This window comes from Leptomonas pyrrhocoris, assembly GCF_001293395.1.
Source record: "Leptomonas pyrrhocoris isolate H10 chromosome Unknown, whole genome shotgun sequence".
In the NCBI taxonomy this organism is placed as follows: Eukaryota; Euglenozoa; class Kinetoplastea; order Trypanosomatida; family Trypanosomatidae; genus Leptomonas; species Leptomonas pyrrhocoris.
Window position 1 is genome coordinate 36,775 of NW_015438357.1, and position 15,225 is coordinate 51,999.

General features: G+C 51.9%; 4 protein-coding genes across 5 annotated transcripts; all 4 read right to left on the minus strand.

Annotated features, from left to right (window-relative positions):
- Positions 1-679: 679 nt before the first annotated feature.
- Positions 680-1,948, minus strand: ABB37_00010 (hypothetical protein; the record flags this gene model as incomplete). The annotated part of the gene is made up of 1 exon (XM_015796031.1): positions 680-1,948. The coding sequence occupies one exon, from the start codon at positions 1,946-1,948 to the stop codon at positions 680-682; it is 1,269 nt and encodes a 422-aa protein (XP_015664039.1).
- Positions 1,949-4,787: 2,839 nt separating this feature from the next.
- Positions 4,788-10,298, minus strand: ABB37_00011 (hypothetical protein; the record flags this gene model as incomplete). 2 transcript variants are annotated; one of them, XM_015796033.1, is made up of 1 exon in its annotated part: positions 4,788-10,298. In XM_015796033.1, the coding sequence occupies exon 1, from the start codon at positions 8,337-8,339 to the stop codon at positions 4,788-4,790; it is 3,552 nt and encodes a 1,183-aa protein (XP_015664041.1). In that variant the 5' UTR covers positions 8,340-10,298. The 2 variants fall into 2 exon arrangements, with proteins under 2 accessions (XP_015664041.1, XP_015664040.1); XM_015796032.1 differs by having other exon boundaries at positions 4,788-8,559.
- Positions 10,299-10,989: 691 nt separating this feature from the next.
- Positions 10,990-12,015, minus strand: ABB37_00012 (hypothetical protein; the record flags this gene model as incomplete). The annotated part of the gene is made up of 1 exon (XM_015796034.1): positions 10,990-12,015. The coding sequence occupies exon 1, from the start codon at positions 11,701-11,703 to the stop codon at positions 10,990-10,992; it is 714 nt and encodes a 237-aa protein (XP_015664042.1). The 5' UTR covers positions 11,704-12,015.
- Positions 12,016-13,518: 1,503 nt separating this feature from the next.
- Positions 13,519-15,162, minus strand: ABB37_00013 (hypothetical protein; the record flags this gene model as incomplete). Its single annotated transcript, XM_015796035.1, has 1 exon — positions 13,519-15,162. Exon 1 carries the CDS (start codon positions 14,866-14,868, stop codon positions 13,519-13,521), a length of 1,350 nt encoding a protein of 449 aa, XP_015664043.1. The 5' UTR covers positions 14,869-15,162.
- Positions 15,163-15,225: the final 63 nt, after the last annotated feature.

A 15,225-nucleotide genomic window follows, 5' to 3' on the forward strand; every position in this document is an offset into this window, starting at 1 on the left:
GTATATATATATATATATATATATATATATATATATAGGAAAATAGATAACGGTTGCACCGTCGAGATGCGATGGATAGCCAATACAACTAAAAGAGAGAGAGAAGGACAAACAATAAAAAAGGAGGTAGACTCTAAACAGGCATTGTTAGTGAAGAGAGCGACAAGGAGGGTGAGGGCAAAAAGACGTGCCCACGACTGCACACGCAAACACACACACACACACACAGGAAACAAAAAATGGAGATAAAATACTCTCAATGAAAAAAAAAATAATTCATAAAGTTGTGGCCTTTGGAAGCACCGATCCCGTTCATGAGGAGTCAGCACGTACTTCACCACCAGTAGCAACAGCACTTGAGGCGACTTGATCGAATGAAGGAGCGAGAAAAATTGAAAAAGACAGACAAGACATGCATAAGCACACATGCAAAAAAAAAAGAAAAGGGGCATTTCGGGAGCTTAGAAAGAAACCGAAAAACAAAGGAAGATATAAAGTACGCGCTTCAGCATTTGCACTTCATCGAACAGCTGTGGAGTTTAGGTTCTTCTCTTGACATTAAGGAGTAAACAAAGAGCTAAAAAGAAAGAAAAAAACAACATAAAATAAAAACAAAAAAAAACTGGAAAGAAACGGAGGAAAGAAACACAACAAAAAATAATTTGGGTTCGCTCAGTAGTTAGTTGTGGAACGAGGAGGCCTCTGCGTAGGGGTTGTGCGAGAAGGACCCGCGGGCGTGCATGCTACTGGCAGTAGAAAAACTGCCGTGCCCGTGGACCGCCGGGTTTGTGTGAGAGGACTGCACTCCACCCAACGGGCGCAGCAGTGGCTGCGAGTCACGGGTGTGGTTGTCCGGCCCGGATTGGTTGCAGCTAAACGAGCCCTCCAAGAAGGACCCGTTCTGCGGCACGAGAATGCTGTTTGGGTAGAGCGCTGACGTGTTCGCCATAGAATGGGAAGCGGAGTGCGAGTGCACGCTCTGGTGCAGCGAGCCGTTCGCCGCTGCGAAGGAGGGCGGATGCGAGCCGAAGTCCGGCATGCTTCCCTGCGGTAGGCGGGAAAGGGTACGGCTGTGGCTACGGCTGTGCTCGGGGCTGAAGAACTCCTCATTGCTGCCGGCGAGCGGGATCTCACGGCAGACGTGCAGGAAGCTGCATTCGTCACCGAAGCGGCAGAGACCTTTGCGGTGCTCGCGACAGATCTTCGACTTGGGCACGTGAATCAGCATGCTGCCGGTCTCTTCGTAGCGCGCCCAGAGGTAGCGAGTGGGGCACACGTTGTGCAGCATGATGACCGCCTTGTGCTCCATGTCCTTCTCCTTCGCATCCTTTGCCTCCGCGCCGCTGGCTGAGTTGCTCGTCTCACCGTTGGAGGACGAGTCCACAGTGCTGGCGCTCTCCCGCTCGCCCTTCGCATCGCTACAGTTCGCCGCCTCACGCTCACGCGGGGGGTCGATGATGACGGCGAGGCCCAGTGGGAAGCCCCCCAGCTTGCACTTGGCGCCGTGCACCGGGCAGCAGGAGGGGCTCGTATAGGCCTCGCTGCGAAGCTGCGCGATCACCGTCGGGTCGGCGTGCACCTGGAAGCAGCGGTCCCCCTGCCGGCAGCGGCCGTCAAGGTAGAGCCGACACAGCCCCGGCACCAGGCCATCGTCCTCAAAGGCGAGCGTCGGCTCCACCGCGGTGATCGGGATAGACAACTTCGTACTGGCGGTGTCGATGGCAGAGATGAACGACACGCCGGTGGGGCGGCGTCCTTGCTTCGGCTGCGCAGCGCCCGCCGTGGACTGCGGCGCACGGTTGCTCTGGCGCGGGCGCAAGAGAGTGGTGGAGCCGAGGGAGCAGGCGGAGTTCGGGTTTCCGTAAGAGCTCATGTGCAGCGAGTTGGCCGCCGAGCCGACGCGGATCGACGGCAGCGACGAGTGGGTGCCGGTCTTAACGTAGCTCATGTTTCTGCGTCTATCTTCTCCGTTTCGTTTGTAGAACTTCTGAGGCAAAGGGAAACGGCAACAGCGGTGAACACTGTAGTAATAACACCACTAAAACAGAGAAGAGGAAAATGTGTTAAGTTTAAAAAAAGAGATGTAATTAAGAGATTCTCTGCTTGTGCGTGTCCAGATAAATCTGCCAAAAGAAGCACAAGACACAAAACAACAAATTTTGCTGGATTAAGTTTAAAGGAGGAAAAAAAAAAAGAAAAGATAATATTCAAAAAAATAAATAAATGTAAGACGGGAGGTGGAAAAACAAATCGCGAAGAGCGCTCAAGGCACACACGGAGAAAGAGAAACCAACAAATTTTCTTTCGTTCACTTATGCAGTTGAGGACTTCTCACGATCAATTTGGCGTCCGGTGCAGTGTACCAAACGAACCACCTTCAAGAAGGAAACAAAGAAGTCCAAGGGGGAAAAAAAAGCAGAAGGTACGAAGACAGTCCTCCTTTCTCGCTGCCGTTAACGTGGATAAAGAGAAGGCAGCTATACTACGATCCTTGATCTCACCGTGTTTTACAATTTAAAAAAAAAAGGAAAAAGAAAAGAAACAGAAGGGATACGCGCAATCACGTGTGAAGAGGAGCCAAATACGCACGCAAAAGCAGGCACAAAGGGGATGGTCCTGGTGAAGAAATATAAATATAAATATAAATATTTATATTTATATATTTTAAGGAACCTCTCAAAAAATAGTGCAACGCGAGAGTCAGACACACGCAGACGAAAGGACTTAAAACAGAAGAAGAAATCACAAATACTAATCTTCAGCGTGATCAACAACAACAAGGAAAACAAAAAACAAAATCAACGACTGCAGCAAATGCAATACGAAACGAAAAGAATTTCCAGTGCAGTCGTGCCGGCTAGAAAATGCCTGCAGGAGCAACCTAGAATAATAATAATAATGAAAGAAATATCAGTGAGAAAGAGATGAGCGAGGTCACACGAAAGTGACACTTTTTCTCGATTAAGTGCTTATACACTTTTTTTGGGTACGTGTATCCTCTTTCTTCAGTGCACGAGTCTGTGAAACAAACGAAGGCTAATTCTGAGTATCTGAGGGAAGGGAGATAGTTATATGATAGTATCTGCTGAATTAGGCACCTTTTTCTCCCTCTTCCAAAGCAAAGATTGAAGTACGCCTCCAAAGTTTGCTGTGCTTTGAGAAAGAAAAAACTTTTTCTTTTTAGAATTCTATGCCCTAGCGGAAAAGTTTCATCAGAAACACAAAAAGGCCAAGTTGACGAGCGGCAGCGACAAACAAAGGAGTGCTGAATGAATGGGGACGAGAAGACAAAACACGACGACAGCAACGACAGTAAAAGCAGAGTCAGGTAACGCGACGTCCGACTCGCCGACACAGACGCAGCGGAAAATATGCGAGGAGAAAAAAAAGAAAAAGTACTTAAAGGATTAATCTAAAAAGTGTCGCTGGCGGCTCGAAAACGGTGTCAGTTGTCTTTCTCTTTTCGAAATCTGAATGTTCACACCTGTACAGGAAGTTAATAAAAGAAGAAAAACTGAGAAAGCGGGACCAATACGTATCTTTTGTAATGTATCGAACTTTTCTTTCCTTTTCTTTTGCCAGCACGAAAGCGACAGGAATACGCCGTATCTTTACTACCACTGCTGTCGAGAAGAGCTACTGTCCGGCAGCGTATTCGCAATGCTTGTAGTAAAGGAGGTAACGAATACAAGTGCGCAATAACAGGATAACCTACAAGTTAAAAAAGAAGATAAAACAGACAACTTAGGAAAAGAGACAAAAATTAAATACAATCAAAGAAAGAAAATGTTAGGGGGAAAAACAGAAATAATTAGTTTTTTTGTTGTTGGCAATGAAAGCATGAAAAGCGGACAGCTTCCAATAATTCTAAGCTCGTTCAGGGTTGCTATTTTTTTTTTTTTTGGCGAGAAAACTGCAGCAGTAACACGTAGTTGGTACGCGTGTGATATGGCATCCCAATAAGTGTTGTGTTGATGTGAGAGAGAAACAAAACACGTGAAAACGGCGAGGCAGGTGGAAGAGGGAGAATGGTAGCAGGAAAAGGAAAGAAAGGCGCTTATGTACCTGCACAGGCGTTTAACGGTGCAACGCACCTGCGCACAATACACATCGACACTCTGTGTGCGTACAGAGGATTGCTCTTCTGACATTCAGTTACAGGAAACCTGACGGTGAGCATCTCTTCACCGCAGAGTGAAAGTGCTAGGGGCACTTGGAAGTCAACAAGACAAATAGTGCTGATAATCATAAACAAGAGAAACGGCCGTGCAAGGATCCAAAGAAACGCTCGCCAGGGGAACGGTGTTCACCTTCGTTGTACTTTCTCTGTCAATTTCCATCGCGTGAAGCTGCATTTCTAATAGCGACGATCTAACGATCCGCGAAACGCCTAATACGAAGGCAGCTAGAGAAAGACAACAGTTGTGGTCTATGGAGAGGTGCATGCGTTGGCTTCAGAAGAGAAGCAGAGAAGCGATGCCCGATACTCGTAATAACCCCCGCTCTCTCTTCTTCCTGCGCCGTACGAGAGAGTGAGCATCAGTCGGCATCAAAATGTCCAAGGATGCGGATGAATATATATATATAAATGAGACGTGCAAATATAAATGTATATGAAAAAAGCAAGAGCGAAGGTCCACAGGAGTAATACGAAAAAGGAAAGCCACGTGTGCGAGTTCATAAAAGGTTTTCGTGTATCGGAGTGTTTGGCACAACGTAGTCAAGTAATAACAATAATAAAAGACACAGGGGACGACACCTCCCCCCCCCCCACCACCACACAACGCTCACACACGCACCGGCAGCAGCGGAGCGGAGGCATCCACCGACATCTGCAGTGCCTTCTCCTTCACGAGGGCCTGCGCAAACAGGTGCGTGCTGCCGGCGCAGCAGTTGTGCAACGCGTAGAGGGCCGCCACGCAGTTGAGGAGCTGCGCGTGTTGCTCCTTCTCATCTTTGCGCTCCGCCTTGGTCCAGTGCTTCGTGCGGTGTGCCCACAGTGCACACAGCTGATCCAACAGCGCGGCGTCGGCGGCGACGGCGAAGATGTAGCGCACAGCCTGCTGGCGCAGGGCCTGCAGCGCATAGGTCGCTTCCGCACCGACCACTTCCACCGCCGTGCGCAGCTGCGCGATCATCGGGACGTGCCGCTGGTACGCGATAAAGCGCCCCGGCAGCTTCTCCACTCCAGCAACGGGCTCCTTGCTCTTCACGATCTCCACCTTGATGTTCGAGGCCGTCGCCGCCGCGATCTTTCGCCTGCCCGTGCAGAGGCTCGATACAAAGCGGGCGAACACACCGGACGATTTGCGCGGCGTACCAGCGGCGCCCTCCGGCGGGGTGGCCGACGGCGGTTCCCCGTGTACCCCCTGCAGGAGACTTCCCACCGACACGGGCAGCGCGGTCGTCTTCGCCCCCTCCACCCCGAAGACAGCGTACCCGGCGCACCAAACCGTGGCGACATCCGTGTCCGCCAACGTCGTGCTGCCGGTTGCGTGCGCGTCTGCCCCGTCTTCCTCCGCCGCCGTCAAGGGCGGGTCCCTCGTCTCGTAGCAGCACTCCACGTAAATGCGATCCACTGCCGGGCCCGCAAAGCGCAGAATGGCGTCCTTCTTGGGGTGCTTTTTGCTATGGAACACCCACGTGTACCCGCCGGGGTCTTTGCTCGACTTCACGACGTCCCGCACGGGAACTTCAATCGCGGGGAGAAATACGTTGGCGGGGGTGATGGCGCTGACTAGGCAGAAGCAGCGTGCACTGGCGGGCGGCCGACCCGGGACGCGCACCTTCTGCAGCAGAAAGGAAAGCTGCATCTCGGTGGGAGGGCGGGTGGGCGGCGCCGGAACAAAACGCACGCTGTCCGACGTGATGCCGGGCACGACGTTGCGCCGCCGCTTCTCCTCCGTGTCGTTGGTGGAGTGCAGTGTCGACTCCACCGCCCAGTCATGAAGGTAGCGAGGGAAGCCGCGGCCGGCCTCGAAGGAATGCAGCACTTCCATCGGGTGAAAGACGGAGCGGTACAAATTCTCAATCGCCAACAGCTTCATCGCGGCTGCTGGTGCGGGGCCGGCGCGGTGACCCACCGGCGGCTCGGCCAGCAACACACTGCGGACCAACTGCGGGTACGTCACCGTCACCGTGCTGCGGTCCGCGTCGTGGATGGTGAAGATGTTCGCCACGACGCAGAGGTAGGTGACCGCCTCGATGTGCGTCTTGAGACGTTCGAAAAGCGTCTCGCTCGTGACGTTGCGGACGATGACGTGTCGGCCCATGTAAATCGTGTTATGCGTCCACTGCACCGGCGTGGACTTCTTCGCCGCGGCGTTCTTGCGCACAATGCGGGACACGTACACCGGCGTCACTTCCCACTGCATCGACATCTTTGCTGGCGGCATCGCCGCGGAGGGATCTGCATTTTCTTGTTGTTGGCTATCCTGGCTGTCTTGGTTGTCTGCTGCGGCGCTGACCGGCGCAGGCGCCTGTACGAGCTGCTCCACATTCATCACCATCTCCGGCACGGTGTCGGACGAGACGGCGAGGCTAATGCGGAAGCCCTGCATGATCGGACTCGTGCCGAGGCCTAAGCGACGCAGCAGTCCGCCCATCACGGAGAGGGAGACTTCACCGCTGCGGTAGGTGTCGTGGGCGAGGAAAGCCTGCGCCACCCGCTCCTTCGCACGGGCCGCGACGCAGGTGCCGTAGATGTCGTACATCGTCTCCATCGGCACCGGCACCGGTGCGTTCTTGAGGGCCTCGATGCGCTCGAGGTGGTTGAAGCGCAGAACCTGGAAGGCAATGCGGAGCGAGCGCTCACTGAAACAGCCGTCTTTGGTTGGAATGAAGGGCGTGCCGACGGGGTCGACAGTCTCCTCGTCGGCGTCCGGCACGTTTCCTGCGGTGGCAGCATTCGCCTCCTCCTCCATCTTCTTCTCCGCCTTCTTTTTGTCGTTACCCTTCTTCTTGTCTTTCTTGTTCTTTTTGTCAACCTTCTCTGTGCTGCTCGCTGGCACTACGCTCGTCGCGGCGGCCGCCCGGCGTGCCTCATATGCCTGCTGGAGGCGCATCAGCCGCTGCAGAAATGCCCACACGGCGTCTTCGACCGACTTTGGGGTAACGAAGCACCGCCGCGGAGCTGCGGGGACGTGCGGGGTGTCCTTTGCCGGTGCCCGCAGCACCAACGTCTCGCGCTGCTCCGTCTCCTCCCCCGTCAGGCTCATGACAGATGGGTGGGAGCTCGTGTAGCCGTACGACGACGTCGTGGACGACGCTGACTTGCTGCGTGCGCTGTCCGTGTAGGAGTAGGAATAGTTGCTGTAGTCGTAGTTCTCCTCATCCTCGCCGTAGTAGGACGACGAGGACCCCGGCGCGGAGCTGGAGGAGTAGTAGTAGTAGTCGGAGTCTTCGTAGGAGTCGGAGTAGTAATAGGAGTCCTCCGTGTAGTAGTAAGTGCTGCCAGAGTAGTAGGAGTCGCTGCTGCTGTACTTGTACGATCCCGTGTAGGAGTAGTCGTACGAGTCACTGTAGTAGTAAGAAGAGGAATCCTCGTCTTTGTCAGCGTCCTTCTTTGCCTTGTGCGCAGCCGCCACACGACCGCCACCACGCGACGCATTGGTGGCAGACGAGGAGTAGTAGTAGCTGCTGTCCCCCGTGTAGGAGTACGAGTCGGTGTAGTAGGACCCGTCGTCGGAGTAGGAGTAAGGAGAGGAGCCGTAGTCGTCCGAGTAGTAGTAGGAGGAGCCGTCATCCGCCCCTGCCGGGCCCGCCGGCCGCTTCGAGCGCTGACCCACGTCGTCTGTGTAGGAGTACGAGTACGAGTAGGATCCCGTGCCTCCGTTTGCGGCAGCGGGAGCTTTGGAAGTGAGTTGACGTGGAGGCCGTGGCTGGGGGGAGGGGATAGGCAGGGAGCCTTTTTCCCGTACCGCCGCTTCTGCCGGGGTCGGCGTCGGCCCCTGTCGTCGCATCGGCTGTGCCTGACTGTCCGTGTCACTGTAGCTGTAGTCGTCGTAGTGGTCCGAGTAGGAGTAACTGTACGAGTAATCATCGCCGGCGCCGCCGTTCTTTCCATTACCTACAGCCGCCGCAGTTACCTTGTTCGTGTTGCTAGCCGCCCCTTTACCCGGAGCGTTGGTTCGCGGCGGCGAGGAGGGGTCGGTGTACGAGTAGCTGTAGCTGTATTCGTAGCTGCCGGTGTCGTCATCCTTTGCCTTCCGCGCCGCTGCAGAGGGCTGAGGGTGCGCCTTTGCCTTTTCCTCCGTGGCGGAGTCGGAGTAACTGTACGAGTAGTCGTCGCCCGTGTAGGAGCCGGTGTAGCTGTAGCTGTAACCGTACGCGTCGGACATGGTGGTATCTAGTGTGCAAGAGAGCGAGAGAGAACTTGATTGCCAGAGTGCTAAAATTTTGGGGAAAAGAATTTATAAAAGATCTATTGTTATCTATGTACGTGCAAAACAAATAAGCAAACGAGAGCAGTGCAGGAAGTCGCTGTCTGCGTAGACGTCGCCCCACACAATAAAGGAAGGTGGTGCCGGTCGTGAGTGGACACACACGACTGGCGTGCGCTTTATAGGAGAGACGTGAAGGTATCAAACAAAAAGACATGAATGCAGCAAAGGAAGGGTAATGGAGAAGAAAAAAAAGAACGAAGGAGGTGTTGCGTCTGGCCTGCTAGTCTCCTGTGTATCCGTGGCTGCGCAGCAGATGAAGGCCGCTCCACTCCACGCGCGTTCGACCCGGCTCTCCTCAGCATCTAGCGAGGAGAGCGTTCAACAAAGAACGAGCAGGCAATAAGTAAACGATAAAACACCAACAGCACCGCCTCCGCAACGGTTAGCACGGAAGACGAATAGAGGTGCACAAAACAATTTAACAGGTTGCTTACGTTACGTCGTTTTGACAGAGTCTTTCATTGGTCTTTTTCTTTTCCTTCTCTTACACAGTCCATGAAGCATACACAACGAGACGCTGTGCGTAGAGATGCGCGCCTCCGAAAACACAACAGAAAATGACACACTTGCCCTTTTTCTTTTCTTCCTCTGGAGATATGTTGTCCATGGTGTGAGGTGGGAAGATATATATATATATGTATATGTGTGTGTAGATATTCATATAACAATCGGTCTTTTTCTTTTCTGCTGGAATGCCGTTCATCTGCGTGACGCTGGAAGAAAACAACGCGAGCATCGCAGATTGAATGCGCGAAGTTAGAGAAAAAGAAAAACAACAACAATTAAGAAAATAATAATAATAAAACTTTAAAAAGAAAAGAGAAATAATGACGCTCCACACTTCTAGATAATAATTTGACTGCCTGAACGAAATACAAATAAATTCAGGTAAAAGAGGGGCATGCTTTTTTTTTTTTTTGCTTTTTTTGGTACCTGGAGAGTTCACTCCACACCAGTTCCACAACAAACAAAAAGGAGGTATCAGATGCGTGTCTTTTTGCGATAGAAGAACTAAGCTGAAGCGGCAGCTTTACCCACACTCGACAGGCGAAGAAGCAACATCAAAAGATGATCGGAAGCGCTTCCGTGTCTCGCTGGACATTCGTTGGCGGAGAAAGTGCGTGTTCGATGTTCTCTTCTTACGTTAGAGCGCGCGTGAGAGAGAGAGAGTGCGGAAAGAAAAGACCCAACTAAAACTAAGGAGAAGTCAAAACGCTACGATAGGAGAAAACAACAGCAACAACAAAAAAGGATGTTTATGTCGAATCACTAAAGCGATGGGGGTGCGAACCACCTTCCTCTTTTTTTTTCTTTATAGTGTCAGTTGGAACTGTAAAAGGAAAATGAAATGGTGCCTCCTCCTCTTTCGTGAGGAAAGGCTTTTCACTTTTCCGTTGTTCCATGCCGTCAACGTTCACAACGCATCCCACCGGATCTCTCATGGTAGTGGCAGTCGAGAAGGCACTCATACGCTTTCTCTCTCGCTCTTCCTTACGCGCGCACGTTGCTGTCTTCCTTTTCAGGTTCCCTTCACCCCCTTTTTTCTTCTGCGAATCATTCGCTGTGAGCACCCCACCAAACCGTGTTGCCAATGCTGATGCCCCAAACCGGAGAAAAAAAGGAACCAGATTTGCCTTCCCCTAATTGTATTTGCACTCTTCCTTCTTCCTTGAAAATCACTGGCATTCTGCTGTGCGAAAAAAATAAACAAACATAATAATAAAAGATCAGACAATCGCCTGGCAAATCACAGCAGGAGCGAAAAGAGGTGGTAGTTACGGTAACTTGAGTAAGGGGGAGTATGGAAGAGAATAAGCAGATACGTCCGCACGCTCTTGGGCGACGGATTCCGTCTAGCGCCCCAGAGCACGTTGCGCACAAAGGGTCGAAGTCAAGATAAAGCACAGAAGATTTAAAAGAAAAAAAAATAGAGAAAAAAAGAAGAAACGGCAGGCACAGCAAAAAGCGAAGGCAACGAGAGAAGGCGAAGAAAAACGGGAGAAGATGAAACTACGTTTGTAGGTGATACCGCAATAAAGAGATGGAAAAAAGTATTCATGCAAACATTAGTATATATATATATATATACTAATGTATATATGAATATACACAATAGTTTCAATTTATTTTAATATTTCGCTAAAGCACTGCGCTGTTGGCGGGCGTCTCTCTCTCTCTCTCTCTTTGTGAGTGTGTGTATGGTTGGGTGGGTGTGGGCGAAGTCAAAGAAGTGGCCGAGGCAACCACCGGCAAAAAAGGTAGTCCTCTCGGGTTTTCAAGAAGCAATGGAGACGCTCATCGTGCTGTGAGCCGGAGACACGCACAAGCGTACTGGAATCGTCAAAAAAAAAAACAAAGGAACAAAGAAAGAAAAAGAACACGGATGTTGATCAGCACAAGAATAGACAGCGCAATAATGCAGATAAGAAAACACAGCCGCTTGTGTGTGTGTGTATATATATACGTACGAACGAGCGTCAACAGCACTTCCGTTTACACGAGACAAAAGCCTGTCCGCGGACACAGATGAGTTTTTCTTCTCCGCTTACTTCTGCTTCTTGCTGTTGGCCTCGTACTGGGCGATCTGCTCGTTCAGGTCGATGCGCACGCTCTTCGCAGCGATGGTGATCACCTCCACCGTGCGCGGGCCAACCACGGGCACCTTTTGCCCTGCCGCCGCGCAGCCGGCGATGACGCCGATGTTCTTCTCCTTCTCCTCGACGAACGTGCCTACCTTGTTCGCGGCAGGCACTAACCGCAGAATACGCCACACGACATACAAATAGATGCTGAGAAGGTGGGTGAGAACGTGGAAAGTCGCCGTCTTGGTGATGTCGAAGGCCTGCACGTTGTCCACATATGGCTGCGCCCTCTGCGTCACTTTCTCTCGCACGGCGTTCACCTGACCCTTGGCGTTCTCCATGGCGTGCTGCGCCGTCTCACGGTAGTTGCCAGCGGCCGCCTTGGCCGACTCGTACTTGGCCTTCGTGGACTCCACGTACGGGTCAGCCTTCTTGCGGGCGTCCTCGACGTAGTCGTGCGCCGTGTCCATCGCCTTCTTGGCCGCCTCCTGCACGTTCTTCTTCGCGTTTGTCGCGGTCTGATGCAGGTTGTCTGCGCCGTTCGTGGCAGATTCCAGCAGCTCCGCCGCCTTCTCGCGGGCCTGCTGGGCCTTCTCTCCGACCTGGGCGGCGGCGGCGGCAGATCCCTGACTCACCGCCTCCTGCACCTGTTGCGTGATAGTCTGCTGGTGAGGCATTGCTGCTGGGTTTTTTTTTTGTGTATGTGGTGATAGCAGAAGGTAGATGTGTGTTGGTGCGTGTCTCACGTTGCAAGAGATAGGACACCAAGAAGTCTCTGTGTGTATAGAGTGAGGGAGGCAGAGGAAGAACGGGAGCAAGTCAGCGAAGAAAAGACTTAACGGAGGCTGAAAAGAAAAAGAATGTAGCCAAACTGGAGTCGCCGAGCGAGCAGGATGGAACTTCGGGTTGGAAAGGCGTGACTCAGAAAGCTTGCTGTTGCTGGTGCGCGTGTGGGAGCGAGGGTTCGTGGCAAAGACGTAGTAGCGATCTACGGAATGTGAGAGAGTGCCCGTGTAGACAGGTAAGGGGGGGGGGGAAAGAGAGAAAGAGAGAAAGGTACAGAGGCAGGGAGAGGGGGAAAGAAAGAAAAGGGCGGCAGGTTGATCTGCTGCAGCGCTCGTGCCGCACGCACCCGTTCACGCAGTGCAGAAATTAAGCTCGCTTATTCCGCAACCAAAAAGTTGAGGTTTGTGTGGTTGAGAAGGTATCGAAAGCACCTTCGAAGCTCGACACCCACAAACGCGTCGAACAAGTCCGAGAGGGAAGTACATAGTCGCTGTGCTGGAGACGAATAATAATAATAATAATAATAATATAGCGCGCTACCGTGCTCAAACTGCATACCGATGACGGAGAATTTACCCTCCGCGGAGCGTTGCAGTTTCATTTTTTTTTTTTTTACGTCATTGAATACTGTAAAATCACGTGAAGTCGGAGGCGCGAGAGACAACTCCGGAAGCAAAAACAAAACAAAAACAAAAAACAAAAATATTCCATCATAAACAACCGAACATCAAACGACGCCCTTCGGGAAACACGCACGCAACTGCGCCAACGCACAAGCAACAACTGAGGAGGAAAAAGAAAAAGAATTGCTGAAAAAATCGCGTGGAAAAAACAGAACCTCATAGCATAAGAACAAAAAGAAAAGGAAAGAAAAAGGAAAGTTCCGCGAATGGCGATAGCTCTTGTAAAACACAACGCTTGTAACTGCTTGTGAAGGCAAGCACAATTTCTTTAAGATGAATTGAGGATGCCATATAGCAACAACAATAGCAAAAGAACACAGTTGGCGTCAACAGGAAAGGAACAGCATGATGATGCGGCGCACCGGTAACGTACAAAACCACGTTTTTGGACACACCCCAAGAACACAAAGAGGAGGATACCGCATGGATGACGTAGCGCAGTCCTTTTACAGATCGTAGTGTCAGCGCATCGGTAGAGGGTCAGAAACACATTTCTAGCAAGAAGGGAGACGAGGCCCACATCCATGAGAAGGCCAGATACAGCGACAAAGAAAGGGGCAACGCAATGTCAGCAAAAAACACGGCGTGTGGGACCACCCTCAAAACAAATAAACATGAAAGAAAGAAAGAAAAAGAAGAATCTTCATTGCCGGTGGAAGGTGAGAAATAACTATGAAAACGAAAATAAATAAGACTGAAGATAATAAACACATCCACACCACACACTTACGCCCAAACCGCAACAAACCGAAACAGAAGCAAAAGGTTTATAAAAAAAAAATGATGATTATAGATGTCACAATTAATCGAATACAACGAAGATATTGCAGCCGCATCACCGGTAGCGATGAGCACTCTTCCCAAAGATGACACAGGCACACTGGAAAGAAAAGAAAGAAGAAGAAAAACAAGACAATTTTGGAAACGAAGAAGGCGACAGAACAAAACATTCAGGAAGCAACAATAAACGCGAACATCACTGGTTTTATTATTCCAGGGTGCAGCTTTCTTGTCAACAAACGTCTACGCCGGCTCGGGACCGTACATCGCGACCAGCGTCATGAGCAGACTTTCTTCTTCGCCGCTGAACTTCTGCAGGGTCGAGTCCAGCTGAGGAAGCGCGTTCGGCTCGTAGAAGCCCACAATTTTCTTAATACGGCAGATAAAGTCAGACTGCTTCCGCTGCGTCTGCGAGTGTCGCTCCAGGTTCTTTAGGTCGTCAACGTGGTGTGCAAAGGAACAGAGCACGTCGTGCAGCGGCAGCTTCACGTCATGCTGTTCGGTGCTGTCTTGCAGGTCGATGCGAAGGCGGCTTTCGGGCATGAAGGACTGTCGAATGCCGGCATCTTTGCTGCGCAGCAACGGTTCGATTTGACGCCACTCGCTGTCGTCCACGTCGCGCTCGAAGTACTGCTCGGCCAGAATGCGGCACTGATCTAACGTGAAGAGCCCCGTCGCCTTCACGTCCAGCAGCTGGGCGACCTGCAGTATCTGCCGGTACGGTGCATCCGACATGTGGTACCACTGCGCCGGGTTGCGGCGGTTCATCATGAGCCACACACAGAGGGTGTTGAAGGGAATGGAACCCGTCTTGGGCGACCGCCCCCCCATTTCAAACAGATTTCGCACATCGTCGGGGTGATTTGGATAGTTGAAGAAGCGCAGCAGCCGGCACGCGTCGCGCCAGCGCAGCTCCAGCCCGTTACTCCCATCCGCCGCCCCGGAGGCGAAATCAGGGAAGCAACGCACTAATTCCATAAACTCATTTTCCGCCATGCCGAAGTCACGCGCGGTGTTCGTCAGTGACTGCCGCCAGTGTGCTCGTTGCGCGTGCGTCGGCTCCGCGCGGACCACCGGCACCGCGTTGCTCACATGAGAAAAGCTGCGGTTCGAAAGCGTGTCCGCTACAATAATGGGTGTTAGCTGAGAAGTGTTGTGAGCGGTGCCGTTCATCGTGTTGGTGGTGAGGGTGGCGTTGGGCGTTACCGAAGACCCATTCCCTTCTAAATAGTAATCTTGCATGCACACCACCTCCTGGGGCGACGAGCTTGCGCCCGGCCCAGATGTCACGTCCTCGCCGTCTTTCAGGCATTCGGTGTGCTTTGTCGTGAAATCTTTATACGTGCCTTTCCACGCACAGGCGCTACACTTGCCCTTCGTACGCTCCAGCAGACGCAGGATGAACTTTCCGGGCGTGTTGAGGCGGTCCACGGGGCCGCAGCACACCGGACACGTGGCGAGGCCTTCCACACATCGACGGCAGAAAATGTGCTGACAGTTGTTCACCTCTACCGGGTCTGTCCAGAGGCAACAGCACACGGCGCACTCGGCATCCTTGCCGAACGCGGTATCCGGCTCGAAGTACTTGGACATTCTTGCTTATCTTCGATTATTATTATATGTATTTTCTTTTACAACGATACGTCCAGCAACACTAGGATAAAAAGAAGAAGCAAGGAAAATGAGAACTAAAAAGCGCAGTGGTGCGTGCAGTCCACCCGATTACCGTTGTGAACACAAACGCACCCCTCTTACACACGGTTCTTTGTCGACTCTTATCCTTCTACCAATGCGCTCTGCGGATTGCAGCAAGAAGGTGCTTCGCACTTTCGGGTGTGCGTTGAGGTTCGAGGCTGCAAAGGCAATGATGTAAAGCAGATTCTACTCTATCAAAAGCAAAAAAAAAGGTATGATGAAAGGAGGAAAATCGAGGTGAGAGAGGGGGCAATA